The following is a 22,717-nucleotide window of genomic DNA, read 5'->3' as shown; positions in this document are numbered from 1 at the left end:
GGGAAATGGTTGAACCTTTAACGTAATTGACGTTTACTTGACACTGGTTTGCTGTTTGCTAACAACAATGAGAAGGAGTAGGAATTTAAACGGTGCTAACACATTTTGCTAAGCTTTTTCAAGGTACAGTTTGCTACATATATGCATTGTTAATACCGACATGACAACGTATTTCTGTTAGTTGTTTCGCAATTAGCTTTGTAGCTGTCTAGCATTAGCTGTGTGTAGAACAGAGGGAGTATGCTAAAGCTAATCAAGTAGCTTCAGGCTAACAATTGCCTGCGTGTAATCAGACACGTAGACTTTACACTTTACCTTAAAACTGCTATAAAACATCATAATGGTAAATCGAAATGCTGTCTTTTCACATGAATGAAATGTTATTTGTAAAGTTATTTAATGTAACTTGTGAAAAGACGCAAAAGCACTCCACCTCCATACAAGGTGCATTTACTTTGAGCAATAATTGTCAATGTATTGGATGTGCAGAGATTTAATAGCAAGCAATTGACGTTGCACCATCATATCCTTTGTTATATTTAAATCAATCCTCCAACAATGTGCAGGTGCCTTCAAAACGTAGAGGTTTACTAAAACTAGTCATATAATAATGATATAAGTATTATGTGTTATTCCTAACACCCAGTGGTTTATCTTTACTGGCCCACAGTGTTTCTTAAAAGTCCTGAGAAGTTGGTAAATGCCTTATTTTAGCTGTGTTTCTTTTTTACTTTAATATCAACAATATATGCTTGAATTAAATCAACTAACCCCTTTAATTTTCTACCTTTTCAAAAGTAGGTGTTTTATCTACAGGATTACATGTTTAAACCAACAATATTGTAATGTTTAAAATGAGACACTCCCGTGCTTTTTGGTCTGGGATTATTGGTTTTGCACGTATTTAATTGCAAGTAACTATCTTTGCATTATCATCTCCTTTTTCACATTCCACTCCATCCTCAACCAATATGCTGATTTATTCAAATTGTAGAAGTCTAATCAAATTAGTAAGATCACAGTAATGGTGATATTTATGTCATTATGTATAGAGCTCACTTTCCCTGTAATATGTGTATGTTCTTTTTTTAAAGCTAGTCTTTTGTATTTAGATGAATACATATACATATCAAAAGATATCAAAGTGTCATACGCCAAACCTTTCTATTGAACAAAACATATGTATTATCTTTAACCATGATCTCCCTTTGCTTTCTTCAGGTTGATACCTTCCCTCAGTCAGGACTGGATGCAGAGACCGCTCGTTTTATTATCTAAAAAGACTCTCTCTGCCGGCTTTCAGCCTCTTGGCACACTTGTCAGGTGTCAGCCACTCTGGAAAGGGTCTAGAAACCGCTCTGTCCCTTCATGCTTTAAACAAATACCCCCAACTGTTCATGCATTTAACATTTCCCGGCAAAACCACAACTTTTCCTTTGTATCCAGAGTCCTGTGGAAAGATTCTTCCCGTCTTTCTTTGCAACAATTTTTCTCCGAGATGGCAGACCAGAAGTTCATCGTGGAGTACGCCAAACGTGGCACTGCAGGATGTAAGAAGTGCAAGGAGAAGATTATGAAGGGGATAGTGCGCATCGGGAAGGTCGTTCCAAACCCCTTCAGCGAGTCTGCGGGAGAAATGAAGGAGTGGTATCACTCCAAGTGTATCTTTGAGAAGATGGAGAAAGCCAGAGCCACCACCAAGAAGATCGAGGACATCACAGACCTGGAGGGCTGGGAGGAGCTGCAGGACGAGGACAAGGAGGCCATCAACAAACATGTCTCAGGTACCAGGGGGTCCATGGGGTCTTAAAAAGTATTAAAAGTTGATAAATCAATTTAGCGAAAAGTAAGGCTATTAAAAAGTATTAAACGGCATTTTCCAAGGTATTACATTTTGTAGCTTGTTTTCAATAAGTATATAAATGGTCCAAAGAGGTTGTGTTCTACAGTCTGCCTGAATGTAATCATGGCGTAGGTGTGTAGTGTGATTCTGTGGAGTTTATTTATCGCATCCCGTTGGGTTTGACGTCATCTGAACAGGACATCGCACGCTCACTGCTTGATAGCAAGCGAAGGTCCGTTTACGCAGGTTGCTAAACAACATCGTTATGGGGAAATGCAAGTTAGCGTCCAAATGGTTGGAAGATAAAGAGGAAGGACAATCAATACTGTATATAGTCAATGTGAGGTAAAGTGTGTCGCCAAGGTAACCGGTTACAACTTAAAGTGGAGATGAGGTCTTAAAATGTACGGAAAGGGTCTTAAAAAAGGTCTTAAAAGGTTTTACATGTGACTTCAGGATTCCTGCATATACCCTGGGTTAGGGCTGCTCAATTAATCGTATTTTAATCGCTATTACGATTATGGCTTGCAACGAATACGAAAACAACATAATCGAAATAAAACGATAATTTTTGTATTATTATTATTACTTTATTTTTTTAAATCATTTTTTTTTGTTTTGGTTTTTCAGTTGAATTATACTTAAAGTTCAGGGTAATCAACTGTTAAAAACATACTGTTCACATGTTATTTCTCCAATAAATGGATGTTTTCAAAGTCAATGAATAATCGCATTTCTTTTTAATGACTGATTTTAAATGCCTTTTTCTTAATGTCTTTCATTTTTTGTAAAGCACTTTGAATTGCCTTGTGTTGAAAAGTGCTATATAAATAAACTTGCCTTGCCTTGCATTTAATAATCGCAATTACAATTATTGACCCAAATAATCAAGATTATGATTTTTGCCATAATCGAGCAGCGCTACCCTGGGTACACACTTAGGAAGACTTTACATATATAAACAAAGATTCAAAGGTTTTATTGTCATATGCACAAAGCTACAGTGTAGAAATGGCAATGAAATTCTTCTGACCCGAGCTCCTCCAACGATGCAACATTTATAATAAAATACAAAAATAAAAAGTACTGCAAAAAGTCTATAAATAGACAGTTGCTTTCTTTACGCGCTTTATTGTGCACTCCTACACTCACTTGGATCTGCTGTGTATTGAAACTGATCTCTGATCTCTAGAGAGCACACAAAGAGGAACGACTGTCGAAGTGATCAATATGTAATCACACATTTAAAAAGTCAGCAGTCAATGAGGCTGACCAATGACTGGAGTGCAGTGTTGATTCTTACTTATCTGTCCGAAAGACCCTTATCTTGCAATACTGCAGTTAAAGATGCATTACAAAAATTATATATATTTTTTAATTGAAATATACAATTCTTTATTATAATTGCTTGATTTTATTAATAATCAGTACAAATCCCTAATTTCACAAAAGTTATTGCACCATCATTTGAAGATTTAAGATTAAATCTGACTGACCTACATATCGAGCTCCGGCTGTTTTGAAAACCTGTATTTATTTATTTGTTTATTCCACACATGGCAGTCATTTTAAAACTAAACATGTACACTTTACAAAACATGTACACTTATACTGTTTTATTTTGTATAGCGCATGGTGGAAAGGAGCAGGGAGAAGAACAATCTTATTTGACCTGCCCCTTTTTACAAAAAACTAAAAATAACCGTTTTTCGCAAATAAAAGCAAAATTCTTTCTGTTGGGGAAAATATGAATTGTCTCCTTCACTATTATGGCTTTCTGATGGGCATGATACTGTGTGTGACTTTGCACTGTGTGACCTTGCAGCTGCCTCCTCGTAGATACAGTAGGAGAAGGCAAGGCATAATTCCTGTTGTTGATACGAACGAGAGGACACGTACGTTGTCTCCTCTCTGAGGGGCAAAGAGCAACATTGCTTTTTCAGAGATGTCCCGACGCCTTCCTACCTGCTGACGACAAACCGATTTACGACCCTGTTCGGTACCTCCTGACTTTACACTATATAAGCTGAAATAACTCTGCTCCTTCTTGCAAGAATAAATGAGTACCTGACTATTGATGTTCAACCCGGTGTCGAGTGATATTTTCCTAACACTTTCAGTCACAGTTGCTTACAAGTAGTGAAATATAAAAATACACAATATTCTTCTAAATAATATTCTTAAGGAATCTCATTTCATTTTCTCTTGCAGACCTGATGGCCAAAGTCAACTCGACCCCGAAGAAGAAGGTTCAGGCGAAGCTGAACGCGTCGGGTCAGGCTCCTGCCGACCCCACGCTCAACGCTCCACGCAAGTTCTCAGGCTTCACGGGTAACAGACAGGGTTTCTTATTCATTCACAAGAGATGAGACAGAACTACACGCTGGTCCATATAACAACACAATTAACTGATGCATTCTGAGAGCCTATATTATTCTCACATGGAGGATCATACCACACTTGGTCTCAAATATAATTTTCATCCATCTTGATAAACTTGTAAAATAGATAATGTTATGACCTGGCTCAAAGAGGAGACACACCATATCAACGGTTCACAAAATATGTTTATTTAAGCAAGTAAATCAAATTGACCAAATTAATTCAGTGCAAAGTGAGTAAAGCATGAGGTGTGGACGTCAGTGGTATCAGTAGTGTAAATGCTGGGTGAGGGTTGCATGGACGTGTGTGTGAGGGTGTTGAGGTGCACAAAGTGAAGCAACTGAAATAACTAATAGCATACTCAACAGAAGTGATTGTAACCAATCATCAGAACTTGTTTGCTTCACCGGTACAGCCAGGCTTTCTTATTCATTATCAAAAACAAACAATCAGTAAAACAAGTTAGTAGAACAAAAACAATTATTAATGCAAGGAATATATAAAAAGATGTGTTTTTCTCATACTGAGAGTCAAAAGATACTTTTTCAATCAGAAAAACATGTTCTTTAATTATTATTTTCAAATTAAGGAACATACAATGCTTTATGTGAAATGTCATTTTCATCTACTTTAATTACCTGGCTTTTTAACGGCCAGCAACAGCAGTAACATCCGGGATACAGAGAGGGTAGAGATACACTTCAGTTTAGAAGTAACCAATCAGTCAGGACTTGTTTATACGATGGCTCTGCGTAATAGCATCTCCACAAACATTTAACCTGTACACTAAAGACAGTATTTGTCCCCAAGTTACGGATGAAAAAGCTGAATTACTAACGTCTAGAAAGGAGTTTAGAAAGACAAGCCGGAAGCTTTTCTTACACACAGCCTGGACTTCAGCATAAAGAGGAACATGTTCATATATTTTGGTTAAAAATGTTTGAATTAAGGCAAAGTTCAAGAGGGGTAACTATCTCTTTAATATTCCATGCCTCACATACTTATGTATATATATATGTATATGTGTATATGTGTATATATATATATATATATATATATATATGTACATGTATATAGATGTATATCTATATGTGTATATGTATATATACATATGTATATATATATATATATATATATGTATATGTATATAGATGTATATCTATATGTGTATATATATATATACATATGTATATGTATATAGATGTATATCTATATGTATATATATATATATGTATATATATAGATGTATATATATATATATATATCTATATATCTGTATATATATATGTATATATATAGATGTATATATATATATCTATATATATCTATATGTGTATATATATATATATGTATATACAATATATATTAAATATTCATGAGAATATTTGTCATTGTTCAAATGATAATAAACATTTGCATAAAGCATATTTGTCCACTCATATGTTGATAACAGTATTCAAAACTTGAAAAATATTCCTCTAAGGTACATTTAGAACAGATACAAAATGTGCGATTAATCGCGATTAACTATGGACAATCATCATGTATATCTATATATATATACATATATATATACATATACATATATACATATATATGTGTATATATATGTATATGTGTATATATATATATATAATAACTTGCTTTATATTTTGTTACTGTACATTTGTAATTCAACATTTATATTTTCTACTTTCTAGTTTTTTTTCTAGTCTTTTAATTTGTATTGTAGAATGCCATTATGCTGCTGCAACATAAACACTTTTGTATTCCCCTTCACTGTTCTTTCAGCTACGAAGGCCGGCAGCTCCAGCAGCCCGGGTCCTTCCTCCTCTTCCTCTTCTCCCTCCTCTTCCTCGCCCAGCCAAGGCAGCGCTCTGTCCTCTCAGCTGTGCGACCGCAACCACAAGGACTGTCTGCTCAGAGAGTTCAGGAAGCTCTGTGCCACGGTGGCCGAACACAACAGCTACAACACCAAGACGCAGATCATCGAGAAGTTCCTCAGGAAGGGTTCCGCCGGAGGTGAGGGGGTTAGAAATCATGTTGTTTGTATTCATAGTTTTTATGGGCTTTAGCGTCTGACATAATCCACTGGCATGCACTTCCACAACTAAATGTTTGTTTAAAGGGGACCTATCATGCAAAATGCACTTTTGTGTGTCAGGGAACTCACGCAGCGTCAGCAAATAAAACCCTCTCTCTTTTCCTCCGTACCCAAATCTCTAAAAACGGGGGAACAACGGAGCTGATCCAGATTTGCGTCCGATATGATGTAATATCTGAAATGTGGACCCACGGCCCAATCAGAAACGTTGCTATCAGAAACAATGCCCGACGTGTTTTGGACGTAATATGGTATTTGTATACATTAGCATCGCTAACACTCAGAGCTAACCTGTACTGGAGAGCATGTGTGTGAAGAAGCAGGAAGTAAAAAGGAACTCACCTTGTGGTATAACCGGCAAGAGAGAAAGCCTTTGAGCTCCAAACTGTTTCAGAGAGAATCCTTGATGTGGTTTGGAACATGATGGTGTTTTATCACAGCAGAATTGAACTGTATCTCCGTGTAATTCTGATCATGCTCAGGACCCAGATCAGCATTTCTCTAACAGGAAGTGAAATAGAGGGGTATGAGGGATTTCTAAAATGCCTGATCTGTTTGGTATTTTGAGCAAAACACATCATAGACATGTTTTTTATATATTTGTATATATCTGAGACCCATAATATATGCCTAAGAATAGCATGATAGGAGACCTTTAAGATCATATCTTCTTGCATCCTAGATAAGTTCCACGGAGATCTGTTCCTGACGGTGAAGCTGCTCCTGCCGGGCGTCGTGAAAAGTGTCTACAACCTGAACGACAAGCAGATCGCTAAACTCTTCAGTCGCATATTCAAATGCAACCAGGACGACATGGTGCGCGACCTGGAGCAGGTACGTGTCCTCAAACATCAACTCTAAATATTCATTATTAATACAAAAAAAGGTTTAAACCAAAACCACATAGGCTGAATGGTTTATTTCAATGCTAACAACCTGCTTACTAGCATTTAGTTAAAGCTGTTTCATTGATATTCTTAGTTTGATATATTCTCTCGACGTGTCTGAACATTATGAACTAATCGTTTTTTTTTTAGGGCGATGTGTCTGAGACGGTGCGGATGTTCTTCGAGGAGAGTAAATCGTTTCCTGCGGCGTCCAAAAGCCTCCTCACCATACAGGAAGTGGACGCCTCGCTGACCCGCCTGGCGCTGCTGACCAAGGAGGACGAGCAGCAGGTTGAGCTGGAGGAAATCTCCAAAAAGTAAAGCACTACATCATCATTTCGTAAGAAGTAGTCTGGGTATAAAACTGTACATTCAAGGTCATTCAGTAAAAGACAGTTCAATAATCTCCTTCCCCCAATCCAAATGGTTCTCGAATACCTTACGAAGGGTCAATGCTGCGTTCACACAGGTTTTCCTGAGATCTCCGAAGCCCAGGGGCAAAACGCAACGTCTTGCAAGAATCAGCGTCTGAGGGCTTCTTAACATGTAATAAACTATGAATATGTCATACTCACTTAACGGGAAGAAACTCAGCTTTCAGACAATATTAACAATTTTTTGTTAAACGAAACACGAGGGTAATAACAAAGGCTCTGAATTAGCCCTGAGCGAAAAAATTCTAACGCAATTAACACAGAACTCAAGGTAAAATACCCTTATTACTAGGGTTGGGAACCGAAACTCGGTTCCAGATGAGAACCGATAAGAAAATGCCGGGTACCGGGTACCCATACAAAATACACAATTTCGGTTCTGCTTAACGGTTCCTAAACGCGGTAGACCCTGTATTCCAGCGGGTCCGTCTGCACCGCGGTGCTGCGGTGACCCGGTGGAATACAGGGCGGACCTGGAGAATCACAGAACGGCCGGTCGTCAGCGGGCCGTTGACGGCCGGCTCGGTACGCTGACGGCCGGCACCGCCCTTCATTTTTTTAAACGGCATCATATAAATTGCGCTGACAGGCGACAGAGGTCCACAGTTGCCCCGCAGCGATGCTCCCCCCGCCCTCCCGTAGACATTTCACGAGCTCAGTCACTTCATAACACCAAAGATAGGTCGCGGTAAACACTCTGAAGTGAGGCTCCACTACACTAAAAAAGAAAAAGACAAGGCACAGTGTAATGCCTGTTAATAGCTTGCCACAGGCATAGCTCAGTTAAAATAAAGCACAGCTATTGTGCAATACATTTGTATTGCATGTATATTTTTTAGTAACAATTTCAGTTAAACCTTTTAAGAATAAATATATTTTTGTTATCTAAACGTTTGACCTCTTTATTTTACAATTTTGGAATCGAAACGGGGAATCGATAAGAACCGGAATCGATAAGCAGAACCGGAATCGAAATCGGAATCGATACATTTCAAACGATACCCATCCCTACTTATTACTTATCGTATCTGCACAAACAATATATCGATTAGCAAGCTGAGATTCCACAGATTCCAGACAGATAAATATCATCACTAAGCGATCAGTACTCGCGACAGGGGAAGCAAAAACAGACATCACACAATGTAGCTTCACGGAGGAAACACATAGATATTCTTACCTTAGCTGTTGTTCTGATCAAAAGTTGTGTTCAATGGCATTACAACGAGAAAAATGCAGCTAAAGGTTAATCCATAGGTTAATCCAATGTGTCTGTCACTTTGAAATGATTACTGATAATCCATCTTAATAATAATAATACATTTTATTTTTAGGCGCCTTTCATGACACCCAAGAACACCGTACAATTTGTTAAAAAGAAAACACTAATAGGCAAGAAAACACATACAGGAAGTCATGGAGGAGACAGTCAAGTGGACACAAATGAAAACATATAATGGGGAGCATTACAGTGAGTAGGCAGATTTGAACAGGTGGGTTTTAATTGGGATTTGAATATGGTGATTGTGTCTGACTGCCGGATGTGCGGGGGGAGGGAGCTCCAGAGTCTGGGAGCAGTGCAGCTAAAAGCCCGAGCACCCATGGTGACGAGGCGTGGGGTGGGGACGGTTAGCAGACCAGCAGAGGAGGAGCGGAGGGAGCGAGAGGGGGTGTGCTCTTGAAGAAGGTCAGCCAGATAGGGGGGGGGGGGGGGGGGCAGGTTATGTAGGGCTTTCATATTTATGTCAATAACGGGGTTTTCAGATATAGTTGCTATGAGAGCTACCAGAGTGTATGGCAGCTTCCGGTTTTGGGCATTCTGGCTGCGCATCACTCATTCACCAATGGGTAATGTTTAGATGGATTTGAGGAACTTCCCCTTGATTCTATTGGCTCTAACGGTTAAAAAGAGATGTCAATCATCAAAATCGATCGAGGGGGGCCAGAGATATCGGAAATGCACCCAAATGACCCCAGAAGTGTTTTATTTTTCTAAATCTCTCTAAAAAGGTCAAATGTCACTTGTTTTGCATCAATCTTGATACAGGGTACTTATTATATGTTATAGTTTGGATTCCTAAAGCTTTTAGTCTACTATCCCATCATTCAAGGGTGATTTTCACTATAAGTACTTTTTTTGGTACTCTATAATTTACATTTTTTTACTATGTTCAATCTGAATTTACTTTAAAATAAAAAAATTCTATATTGATTCTGAATCTTCTACATCCAACTCACAGGTTTATCATTACTTTGAGAAAAAAGATTAATAATTTACCCCTTTTAGAAGTGAAGATATAGTCATTTGTTCTGGGCATGTCATTTTCGAGCCGGAGGCCTGAAAAACAGCCTCAGGGCTCAACAGGTTAAAACCATCATAGAGCCTTAATAGATGTGTTGCAATCTGTTTCTAATTTGTTGTTGAAGGTGGGGTAAGTTTGAGAAACCGGCTCGAGATACACTTTTTGTTATATTCCATGGAATGCTCTTAACATCCCGATAGCAACGAAGTGCTTTGACAACAAATCCATTAATAAAATCATCTGTGGAAGCCGTGGCGCTGTAAAAAGCACGACCAATCATCTGATCCGGCCCGGCTAAAGTAACTGGATGGCCTACCTGCCTGTCAGCCTTCCATCTGGGCACAAACTTGCCCTCATTGGTCATGAGCGCGTTCGTGTGTGTTGGAGGAGGGGCTCTGTAAAGAAGTGGCAGATATTTTCCGGCTGTGTATTTTCACATTCTAGCGCACTCGAGCTGCTTTCTCCAAAATGACCTACCCCACCTTTAAGACTTAACGTTGTGCACAGGAATTTTCCCGGTTGAGATCTAATCTTTCCGACTGTTGTGCCGTAATTAAGATCTGCTTCAAAATTACGAGAGTTTTTCTTTGTCCCATGCTTCACCTTTTTACCAAGCTTCATAAAAGTGCCGTGAAGTTTTTCTGTACTTCTGCTGACAGACAGAAAGACAGAGCCGTAAACATGACCTTTTGCAGGAGGTAATTATGTATGTTTGTCCTGGTGCATTAAGTACTCATCAGTGCACACAATGCATGTCCCGCTGTTTTAGAAATTGCTTTGACATTTTTGTAAAACAAAAAAAAGGGAACTATATATATCTATCAAACGTTGTGTTTAGAATACTTCAAAAGGGAATGTGTCTGGATGCTATGAACAGGGGGAGGAGAGTCAGACACAGCTTCGCCCGGCTTAATACGAACTCTTTATCCTTGCAGTCGTACCTCTCCAAGTAATGTTTTTATTTTGGCTTTTCAGTTATAGTACAAAAAAGATAGCCGTTTTCTCCGGGTTAATATCTGGTAGATAGATACTTGGATTTCTTTTCACAGTATTTTTAAATCTGGCAAATATTAGTTTTTTCTTGTTTTGTGTGCTCTGCTATTTCATTGTTGGTATTTTCTGTTTTCCCCTTGTTCTTGTTTGTCAGCCTGAGGCGTGTCTAACTCACAGACGTCTGTGTTTGACATGTTTCCCTCCACAGCAGCAGATGCCAGAGAGGGATTGTGTTTATTTGTCAAATATTACATTTACAGCTGTCAACAGGCAGAAGCAATATGTTGTGCTGTGCTGAATAACATGTCTACCTGTGTCATCATGGATAAGGCAGGTTGTTGAATTTCTGTTAATTAAAGGTTTTTTTAATATAACATATACATTACATTACATTACATTGCATTTAGCTGACGCTTTTATCCAAAGCGACTTACAATAAGTACATTCGACCAGGAAGACACAACCTTGAAGAAAACAGAATCATAAAGTACATCAGGTTTCATAGAGCCAAACATTTCAAGTGCTACTCAACTGGCTTTAGGTAAGCCAGTCCTTTATTAGTATATAAGTGCTTTGTTAATAGTTCTAACGCTCGAAGTGGAGTCGAAAGAGATGAGTTTTCAGTCTGCGCCGGAAGGTGTGTAAGCTATCTGCTGTCCTGATGTCAATGGGGAGCTCATTCCACCATCTTGGAGCCAGGATAGCAAACCCACGTGTTTTCGCCGATGGGAACTTGGGTCCCCCTCGCAGAGAGGGCGCAACGAGTCGTTTGGCTGATGCAGAGCGTAGTGCACGCGCTGGGGTGTACGGTTTAACCATGTCCTGGATGTAGGAAGGGCCAGATCCATTCGCAGCATGGTAAGCAAGTACCAGTGTCTTGAAGTGGATTCTAGCAGTTACCGGAAGCCAGTGAAGGGAGCGGAGGAGCGGAGTGGTGTGGGAGAATTTAGGAAGGTTGAAGACCAGACGTACATATACTTATTTAGACTTATTTTGGAGCATTCCTGCTAGATTCTCGCTTTGTGAAATGCTGTAATAAACCATCATTTGTTTAATCTGCTTCTCTTTTCCTCACAGATGCACCGGTAACGACCTGAAATGCATCATTCGCCTTATAAAACACGACCTCAAGATGAATTCTGGAGCAAAACACGTGTAAGTGTCCAACAATCTTTCTCTAATGCACATTCTCAAAGATATTGAAGTGACTGTTATGTTGTATATATTGATTGTTGTGCTTTTATTTAGGTCTTAATGTGTGCATATGTATAAATGTGTATTTGATTGTGTAAGATATACATATTTTGTTATATACTTGTTTTTGTATTCGGGATTGTGGGAAACTGTATTTCGATCTCTCTGTCTGTACACACAAACTGGAAGAGTGACATTAAAGTGGACTTTGACTTTTGACTTTGACATTGTTCAGCCTGGACGCTGTGGATCCAAACGCTTACGATGCCTTCAAGGCCTCTCGTAATCTGGGAGACGTGATCGAGCGGGTGTTGAGGAACCAACAGGACGCGACTAATGGCTCCGGACCCCGAAAACTCCTCACTGTGGAGGCAGCTCTCATGACCCCCGTGCAGCCCATGCTGGTGAGTGACACTCCTCAAATGTGAGAAATAAATACATACACTCACTGATTCAGTAAAGTAGTGTGTATTTCGATTCCTGTGACCTGTTATATAGGTTTTGGTCTAAAAAGGCTACACTTTCTAAGCCGTTGACCAATCAGAGCAGACTGGGTTCTGGTTTCAGACAGAGGGTGAAAAGAGGGGCTGCAGCACAGGTAGTATGAGAACAATAAAGAGCTTTTTGATCATTAAAGCATTGAGCCGCGCAGGCCAGAACCGACGGACCTGTGAAGCTTTACAGGAGGCGGGCTTAGATCACTGGACGACAGAGTTGGTACTCAGATCTTGTTCTTGAGTAAAAGTAGAAGTACTCAGATCTTGTACTTGAGTAAAAGTAGAAGTACTCAGATGTTGTACTTGAGTAAAAGTAGAAGTACTCAGATCTTGTTCTTGAGTAAAAGTAGAAGTACTCAGATCTTGTACTTGAGTAAAAGTAGAAGTACTCAGATCTTGTACTTGAGTAAAAGTAGAAGGACTCAGATCTTGTACTTGAGTAAAAGTAGAAGTACCCAGATCTTGTTCTTGAGTAAAAGTAGAAGTACTCATATATTGTACTTGAGTAAAAGTAGAAGTACTCAGATCTTGTACTTGAGTAAAAGTAGAAGTACTCAGATGTTGTACTTGAGTAAAAGTAGAAGTACTCAGATCTTGTTCTTAGTAAAAGTAGAAGTACTCAGATCTTGTACTTAGTAAAAGTAGAAGTACTCAGATCTTGTACTTGAGTAAAAGTAAGAAGGACTCAGATCTTGTACTTGAAGTAAAAGTAGAAGTACCCCCCAGATCTTGTTCTTGAGTAAAAGTAGAAGTACTCATATATTGTACTTGAGTAAAAGTAAAGGACTCAGATCTTGTACTTGAGTAAAAGTAGAAGTACTCAGATCTTGTACTTGAGTAAAAGTAGAAGTACAAGATCTTGTACTTGAGTAAAAGTAGAAGTACTCAGATCTTGTACTTGAGTAAAAGTAGAATTACTCAGATCTTGTACTTGAGTAAAAGTAGAAGTACATCAGATCTTGTACTTGAGTAAAAGTAGAAAGTACTCAGATCTTGTACTTGAGTAAAAGTAGAAGTACTCAGATCTTGTACTTGAGTAGTAACCAGAGCTTGTACTGAGTAGTACTCAGATCTTGTACTTGAGTAAAAAGTAGAAGTACTCAGATCTTGTACTTGAGTAAAAGTAGAAGGACTCAGATCTTGTACTTGAGTAAAAGTAGAAAGGACTCAGATCTTGTACTTGAGTAAAAGTAGAAGTACTCAGATCTTGTACTTGAGTAAAAGTAGAAATACTCAGATCTTGTACTTGAGTAAAAGTAGAAGTACTCAGATCTTGTACTTGAGTAAAGTAGAAGTACTCAGATGTTGTACTTGAGTAAAAGTAGAAGTACTCAGATCTTGTACTTGAGTAAAAGTAGAAGTACTCAGATCTTGTACTTGAGTAAAAGTAGAAGTACTCAGATCTGTACTTGAGTAAAAGTAGAAATACTCAGATCTTGTACTTGAGTAAAGTAGAAGTACTCAGATCTTGTACTTGAGTAAAAGTAGAAGTACCCAGATCTTGTTCTTGAGTAAAAGTAGAAGTACTCAGATCTTGTAACTGAGTAAAAGTAGAAAGATACTCAGATCTTGTACTTGAGTAAAAGTAGAAGTACTCAGATCTTGTACTTGAGTAAAAGTAGAATACTCAGATCTTGTCTTGAGTAAAAGTAGAAGTACTCAGATCTTGTACTTGAGTAAAAAGTAGAAGTACTCAGATCTTGTACTTGAGTAAAAGTAAGAAGTACTCAGATCTTGTTCTTGAGTAAAAGTAGAAGTACTCATATCTTGTACTTGAGTCAAAAGTAGAAGACTACTCAGATCTTGTACTTGGACGTCAAAAGTAGAAGTAGAGTACTCAGATCTTGTACTTGAGTAAAAGTAGAAGTACTCAGATCTTGTACTTGAGTAAAAGTAGAAGTACTCAGATCTTGTCCTTGAGTAAAAGTAGAAGTACTCAGATCTTGTACTTGAGTAAAAGTAGAAGTACTCAGATCTTGTACTTGAGTAAAAGTAGAAGTACTCAGATCTTGTACTTGAGTAAAAGTAGAAGTACTCAGATCTTGTACTTGAGTAAAAGTAGAAGTACTCAGATCTTGTACTTGAGTAAAAGTAGAAGTACTCAGATCTTGTACTTGAGTAAAAGTAGAAGTACTCAGATCTTGTACTTGAGTAAAAGTAGAAGTACTTCTGATCTTGTACTTGAGTAAAAGTAGAAGTACTCAGATCTTGTACTTGAGTAAAAGTATAGAAGTACTCAGATCTTGTACTTGAGTAAAGTAGACGTACTCAGATCTTGTACTTGAGTAAAAGTAGAAGTGACTCAGAAGTCTTGTACTTGAGTAAAAGTAGAAGTACTCAGATCTTGTACTTGAGTAAAGAGAAGTAGAAGTCTCAGATCTTAGTACTTGAGTAAAAGTAGAAGTACTCAGATCTTGTACTTGAGTAAAAGTAGAAGTACTCAGATGCTTGTCTTGAGTAAAAGTAGAAGTACTCAGATCTTGTACTTGAGTAAAAGTAGAAGTACTCAGATCTTAGTACTTGAGTAAAAGTAGAAGTACTCAGATGCTTGTACTTGAGTAAAAGTAGAAGTACTCAGATCTTGTACTTGAGTAAAAGTAGAAGTACTCAGATCTTGTACTTGAGTAAAAGTAGAAGTACTCAGATCTTGTACTTGAGTAAAAGTAGAAGTACTCAGATCTTGTACTGAAGTAAAAGTAGAAGTACTCAGATCTTGTACTTGAGTAAAAGTAGAAGTACTCAGATCTTGTACTTGAGTAAAAGTAGAAGTACTCAGATCTTGTACTTGAGTAAAGGTAGAAGTACTCAGATATTGTACTTGAGTAAAAGTAGAATAACTCAGATCTTGTACTTGAGTAAAAGTAGAAGTACTCAGACCTGTACTTGAGTAAAAGTAGAAGTACTCAGATCTTGTACTTGAGTAAAAGTAGAAGTACTCAGATCTTGTACTTGAGTAAAAGTAGAAGTACTCAGATCTTGTACTTGAGTAAAAGTAGAAGTACTCAGATCTTGTACTTGAGTAAAAGTAGAAGTACTCAGATCTTGTACTTGAGTAAAAGTAGAAGTACTCAGATCTTGTACTTGAGTAAAAGTAGAAGTACTCAGATCTTGTACTTGAGTAAAAGTAGAAGTACTCAGATCTTGTACTTGATAAAAGTAGAAGTACTCAGATCTTGTACTTGAGTAAAAGTAGAAGTACTCAGATCTTGTACTGAGTAAAAGTAGAAGTACTCAGATCTTGTACTTGAGTAAAGTAGAAGTACTCAGATCTTGTACTTGAGTAAAAAGTAGAAGTACCAGATCTTGTACCTTGAGTAAAAGTAGAAGTACTCAGAATCTTGTACTTGAGTAAAAGTAGAAGTACTCAGATCTTGTACTTGAGTAAAAGTAGAATACTCAGATCTTGTACTTGAGTAAAGTAGAAGTACTCAGATCTTGTCTTGAGTAAAAGTAGAAGTACTCAGATTCTTGTACTTGAGTAAAAGTAGAAGTACTCAGATCTTGTACTTGAGTAAAAGTAGAAGTACTCGATCTTGTTACTTGAGTAAAAGTAGAAAGTACTCAGATCTTGTACTTGAGTAAAAGTAGAAGTACTCAGGATCTTGTACTTGAGTAAAAGTAGAAGTACTCAGATCTTGTACTTGAGTAAAAGTAGAAGTACTCAGATCTTGTACTTGAGTAAAAGTAGAAGTACTCAGATCTTGTACTTGAGTAAAAAGTAGAAGTACTCAGATCTTGTACTTGAGTAAAAGTAGAAGTACTCAGATCTTGTACTTGAGTAAAAGTAGAAGTACTCAGATCTTGTACTTGAGTAAAAGTAGAAGTACTCAGATCTTGTACTTGAGTAAAAGTAGAAGTACTCAGATCTTGTACTTGAGTAAAAGTAGAAGTACTCAGATCTTGTACTTGAGTAAAAGTAGAAGTACTCAGATCTTGTACTTGAGTAAAAGTAGAAGTACTCAGATCTTGTACTTGAGTAAAAGTAGAAGTACTCAGATCTTGTACTTGAGTAAAAGTAGAAGTACTCAGATCTTGTTCTTGAGTAAAAGTAGAAGTACTCAGATCTTGTACTTGAGTAAAAGTAGAAGTACTCAGATCTTGTACTTGAGTAAAGTAGAAGTACTCAGATCTTGTACTTGAGTAAAAAGTACTCAGATCTTGTACTTGAGTAAAAGTAGAAGTACTCAGATCTTGTACTTGAGTAAAAGTAGAAGTACTCAGATCTTGTACTTGAGTAAAAAGGAGAAGTACTCAGATCTTGTACTTAGTAAAAGTAGAAGTACTCACATCTGGTACTTGAGTAAAAGTAGAAGTACTCAGATCTGGTTCTTGAGTAAAAGTAGAAGTACTCAGATCTTGTACTTGAGTAAAGTAGAAGTATTTGAGTAAAGTAAAGTACTCAGATCTTGTACTTGAGTAAAAGTAGAAGTACTCAGATCTTGCTACTTGAGTAAACGTAGAAGTACTCACATCTTGTACTTGAGTAAAGTAGAAGTACTCAGAACTTGTACTTGAGTAAAAGTAGAAGTACTCAGATCTTGTACTTGAGTAAAAGTAGAAGTACTCAGATCTTGTACTTGAGTAAAAAAGTAGAAGTACTCAGATATTGTACTTGAGTAAAAGTAGAAGTACTCAGGTGTTGTACTTGAGTAAAAGTAGAAGTACTCAGATCTTGTACTTGACTAAAAGTAGAAGTACTCAGATCTTGTCCTTGAGTAAAAGTAGAATACTCAGGTCTTGTCCTTGTAGTAAAATGGAGAGAGTACTAAGGTGTAGAATACTCTGTTACAGTAAAAGTCCTGCATTCAAAATGTTCCTCAAGTGAAAGTAGAAAAGTATTCTCATCAAAATATAGTGAAAGTAGCGACAGTGAAAGTAGCGACAGTAAAAGTAGTCATTGTGCAGATTGGTCCATTTCAGAATAATATAAATGATATGTTTTATAATGATTGATCATGAAAGTGTTCTCAAAGCTGGTAAAGGTGCAGCTAGTTGAAGGACTTTGTATACTGCAGGGTAGCTGGTGGATTTACTCCAGGTGGAACTAAAGTCTGATTCAACACTTGGTTAGATTTCACATCATTCATCCACATCTGGGAAGTAACTAAAGGTATTAAATACATGTAGTGGAGTACAAGTACACCATTTACCTCTGAACTGTAGTGGAGTCAAAGTACAAAGTAGCATGAAATAGAAATACTCAAGTAAACTACAAGTATCTCAAAATTGTACCTAAGTACAGTACTTGAATAAGTGTGCTTTGTTCCTTCCCACCTCTGAAATCAGATATGACTTCAAGTCATGTGATCATTTCTTAGCATTTGATCCTTCAACACGGCCTCAGGGAATGCAAGGACTTCACAGTTTTGGCAACAAGTTTGGAGAAAGCTAATTGGAGGTTTAAACAGGGACAGGGAGGTGCATCTTCATCATCTTCATCATCTTCATCATCTACCATGCAATAAGTGTAAATAGAGGACAGTGAGGAAGACACTGAGAAGGACAGTGAGGAAGACTGCTCTTATTAACACCACGCTACGTGTGGGGTGAGAACCAAACGCTGCCTCCTGGTACTCATCTGAGTAACTCACTAAAAAAGTCATGTGCACTTTTATGCAAGGAAAACAAGTTTTAAAAACTAATTTCTTTCCGCCTTTTTGTATTTAACTCAACGTGTCAGATGTCTAACCGCCTGGTTTTTTACACATCACGCTTCTTTCCAGCTGTGCCACAGTTGTGTTCCAGTTATCTTGGTACTTTTTTGTTCCTGTCCGATAGCAATAATGGCCAAAAGCACAAAAATAAAAAGCAAATTGTTCAAATAACTTTAATTCTCGAGGGGATGTGAAAGTTGAGTTTCTGCGACAGCAAAGTCAAACACAGAAGCTCACTTTGACTTTGCAACTTTTAGGAAATGAAATCTGTTCAGCTTGTTGTTGTGTTCCCTTTTGTGTTTTTCAGGCAGAGGCATGTAAATCCATCGAGCACGCCATGAAGAAATGTCCCAACGGGATGTACTCGGAGATCAAATACGACGGAGAACGTGTGCAGGTCCACAAGAACGGAGACATCTTCAGCTACTTCAGCCGCAGCCTGAAGCCAGTGCTGCCACACAAAGTCAGTGTACCACACACACACACACACACACACACACACACACACACACACACACACACACACACACACACACCACACACACACACACACACACACACACACACTTAGTAATCCCAATTAGTATGACAGTGCGTGTCAGAGGAGGATCTGCTCAGCGATGTCCCTGCAGGGTTAGCGACTGAAAGGTATTTTCCCAGCGTGTAATTCAGATTCCTCTCGAGGTTTTCCAGCATTTGCTCTCAGCGTGCCGGGAGCCTCAAACATGCACGGATAAATAGCTCCACATGATGATCATTAGCCCGTTCAAACCACGAGAGGTGGCTGCTGAACGCACAATATTTATCTCCAAACCCCAGGACACAGGAGGGAGGAAATCAAAAGGAATATAGGCTTTTTGTCTGCAGGCTTTTTTAAAGAGTACATATTTTTCATTTTCAGGTTCATATTAGTATTTTGTGCCTCTACTGTGACATAACCAGTACAGGAGAAGAAAACCCCCAAAAACCATGGATGTTTAATAAGAACTGGATACAGCGTGGGAGGCGGGGCCTCGTTCATTCCTATGAGAGTTGCTCATTGGCGCATGAAGACAAAATGGCCCAACTTTTGAGAGAGCGAAACGTCACGAAAGTATTCATATAATCATATAATGGTGCATCCATGAGTAAAGGTAAAACGCAAGTACTGAACACGTCACATGGACGTGCCGGGCGGTGCGGTCCCGTTGGTTAGATCCACGTTCATAATGCAGAGGAAAATAACTCAGAATACCGTTATTAGCACATTTTACAACTTGAGGACCGAATGTTTTTAAATCAAATCAAATCAAATTTTATTTCTATAGCACATTTAAAAACGATTTTCGGTCGAGCCAAAGTGCTGCACATGAAGATAATAAATAACACATTCCTACCGATGTAAACAGAAGACAATAAATTACAACATCAAATATAAAAATCAAGGAAACACGGGGAAGTGTCATGAGTCGTGCTCTGCTCTGATTAGAAGGCCAGGGTGAAGAAGTGAGTTTTTAGTTTAGATTTAAAAACCCCTAGGGTCTGGGCCGACCTCACATGGAGGGGCAGAGTGTTCCAGAGCCTAGGGCCAGCCGCCGCGAAGGCTCGGTGCCCTCTGGTTTTAGGCACTACCAGTAGCAGCTGGTCAGCAGACCTTAACGCTCTGGCTGGGGTGTAGCGCTGGAGGAGTTCAGCTATATAGGCCGGAGCCAGCCCATTTAGTGCTTTAAAAACAAATAAAAGGATTTTAAAATCAATTCGGAACAGAATTGGAAGCCAGTGTAGTGAGGCCAGAATTGGGGTGATGTGGTCACGCTTTTTGTGGCCAGTGAGGAGACGTGCCGCTGCGTTCTGCACTAGCTGCAGGCGTTTAATTGAGGCCTGGTCCATACCCACGTATAGAGCGTTGCAATAATCGAGTCTCGAGGTCACAAAGGCGTTGATAACCCTCTCCAGGTCTTTAAAAGATAAAAAAGACTTGGTTTTGGCCAATACTCTTAATTTAAAAAAGCAGGATTTCACTACGCTGCTGACCTGCTTGTCGAATTTAAAAGTGTTAGTAAAAGTCACTCCAAGATTCATGACAGAGGGGAGGATGTTTGTTTTAAGAGGACCCAGAATGTCAACAGAAGAGGCTGGAGGTTGGGGTCCAGAAAAGATGACCTCAGTCTTGCTCTCGTTAAGGTTAAGAAAATGTCTGCTCAGCCAGGACTTCATTTCTGTCAGGCAATCCATCAACTGCTGTAGTGAGTGTTTGTCATTTCCTTTGAGAGGCAGATAAATCTGAACATCGTCAGCGTAGCAGTGGAAGGGAATGTTACGTTTTGTGAGGATTAATAAGGTCTATACAAATGTTCATACTGGGTAGTTTATTTAGTTTAAAAAAAATCATCCAACGATTTACAGATGTCTCTTTCCCAATGTTAGTCAATGGGAAAAAGTGTTTCCGGGCCGAGCGACTGATACGGAAGTGTAGTACCGCCGTTTGACCACAACGAATATTTTCCTCATAGTCCGGCGCACTTCCTGGGGGCTTGCTACAAACACATTAGTTTTGATGAGGATATCTGGAGTTTCTGAATCACTGCTCCATATCTACTCTGGACTCTTTAGACCAGGGGTGTCAAACTCAAGGCCCGGGGGCCAAATCCGGCCCGCGACTTCATTTCATGTGGCCCGCAAGAGCTCTGAAAGAATGTAATATGTTTATTATACGGTTACATGCCGATTTACAGATGCACGATGTCCATAAACTACATGTCCCACAATGCATCTTACATTTGACTTTTTTTTTTAATGTTTTTTTTCAGAATGTGGCTTTTCTTTTAAAATAATTTTGTGACATTCTCACTGAAGAGACTTGCACTTATTTGCCCTAGACTTCTGCTTTCAGACGTAGTTATTAATGACGTTTTTACCTTATCTGATAATAATCCAATGCAGAGGCAATAAAGTAATTACATTATATATTAGATATTTATATATGTATGTTTATATAGTCTTAAAGTTACAACCGGCCCTTTGAGTGCAACCATAATGCTGATGTGGCCCGCGATGAAATCGAGTTTGACTCCCCTGATTTAGACAATGTGTTGTTACTGTAAGCCTATTGTAAATCTGCCACGTCTTGCTTTAAAAGTTGTTTGAAATGTTCGCTCAGTTTCTAACCGCAGTGTGTGTGTGTTGTGTCTCAGGTGGCACATTTCAAGGAGTTCATCCCTCAGGCGTTCGTGGGAGGCGACAGCATGATCTTAGACGCTGAGGTGCTTCTGATCGACACCAACACCAGCAAGCCTCTGCCCTTTGGGAGCCTGGGAGTTCACAAGGTGAGAGCACAGCAGCCATTAAGCTCCTTTTCCATTCTTTAATTTCCCGTCTACATGAATTACATCGACACTTTCTTCTCCCTGCAGAAAGCGGCCTTCCAAGATGCCAAAGTGTGCCTTTTTGTCTTTGACTGCATCTACTTCAACGGCGTGAGTCTCATGGAGAGGTAATGTGTGCTCATTCAGAACAAGGTTTACAACAACTGATTGTAATGAAGCAAGCATGTACTTGTTTTAAAGTCACACTGAAGCGTTTGTTCTGTCTTACTGTTGAACCCTTTCTTGTTTTAAAAATGTATGTTCAGAAATGTGCAGATTTTCTACACTTCTAAAACGTCTGGTTGGAGCTGAACATTTTTGAAGGATATTTAAAGAAATTAAAGAGCTTTGGTTGATTAATTGTGTAAAACATATCAACCTACATTTTAAAGTTCCTACGTAGTTAAGAAACAACACCTCCCAAACGGAAATGTTTTATCAATCATATAAACACAAACACTAAAGCCCAACAGTATTGTTTCTCATGATCATGAGGATTCATTCTAGATAACTAGAAGTACCATCTGCCTGACATTTATTTCAAGGCTTGACCACCACACATACATATCTATTTATTCATAATTATCTTCACTCATATCTGTTTATATGCAAACTCGACTACCGCGCTTACCGAGTCCTCTGTTGTCGAATCTTTACGGTTTTCTTCTGTTCTTGTATTCTCATCGTATTATCCTGCTGCCGCTGGAACACCTGATTTCCCTTCACAGATGATTAAAGGTGTATCTTATCTTCTCCTCTCTCCTGATGTGCTGCAGGCCTCTGAGTGAGCGCAGGAAGTTCCTGCGAGACAACATGGTGGAGGTTCCCAACAGGATCCTGTTCTCAGAGATGAAGCACGTCACTGTGAGGAAATAACAAAGAGTAATTGGGCTTCTGTAACAATACATGTGTAATGGCTCATTGTGTGTGTGTGTGTGTGTGTGTGTGTGTGTGTGTGTGTGTGTGTGTGTGTGTGTGTGTGTGTGTGTGTGTGTGTGTGTGTGTGTGTGTGTGTGTGTTGTGTGTGTGTGTGTGTGTGTGTGTGTGTTGTGTGTGTGTGTGTGTGGTGTGTGTGTGTGTGT

The 22,717-nt window shown here is 38.7% G+C and overlaps 1 protein-coding gene across 1 annotated transcript in view; it reads left to right on the top strand.

The window, feature by feature from the left end:
- lig3 (ligase III, DNA, ATP-dependent) overlaps positions 1–22,717 on the top strand; it is a 29,793-nt gene continuing 7,076 nt past the window's right edge. Inside the window, 12 exon segments of the mRNA XM_034201549.1 lie at positions 1–123; positions 1,222–1,784; positions 4,055–4,174; positions 6,017–6,247; positions 7,012–7,163; positions 7,367–7,533; positions 12,024–12,101; positions 12,376–12,544; positions 18,599–18,754; positions 21,465–21,596; positions 21,684–21,763; positions 22,412–22,499. Of these exon segments, the coding sequence (XP_034057440.1) occupies positions 1,250–1,784; positions 4,055–4,174; positions 6,017–6,247; positions 7,012–7,163; positions 7,367–7,533; positions 12,024–12,101; positions 12,376–12,544; positions 18,599–18,754; positions 21,465–21,596; positions 21,684–21,763; positions 22,412–22,499 (1,908 nt within the window). The 5' untranslated portion in view covers positions 1–123; positions 1,222–1,249.

This window comes from Gymnodraco acuticeps, unplaced genomic scaffold (assembly GCF_902827175.1).
Source record: "Gymnodraco acuticeps unplaced genomic scaffold, fGymAcu1.1, whole genome shotgun sequence".
NCBI lineage: Eukaryota > Metazoa > Chordata > Actinopteri > Perciformes > Bathydraconidae > Gymnodraco > Gymnodraco acuticeps.
This window is presented reverse-complemented; position numbering and strand designations above follow the sequence as displayed.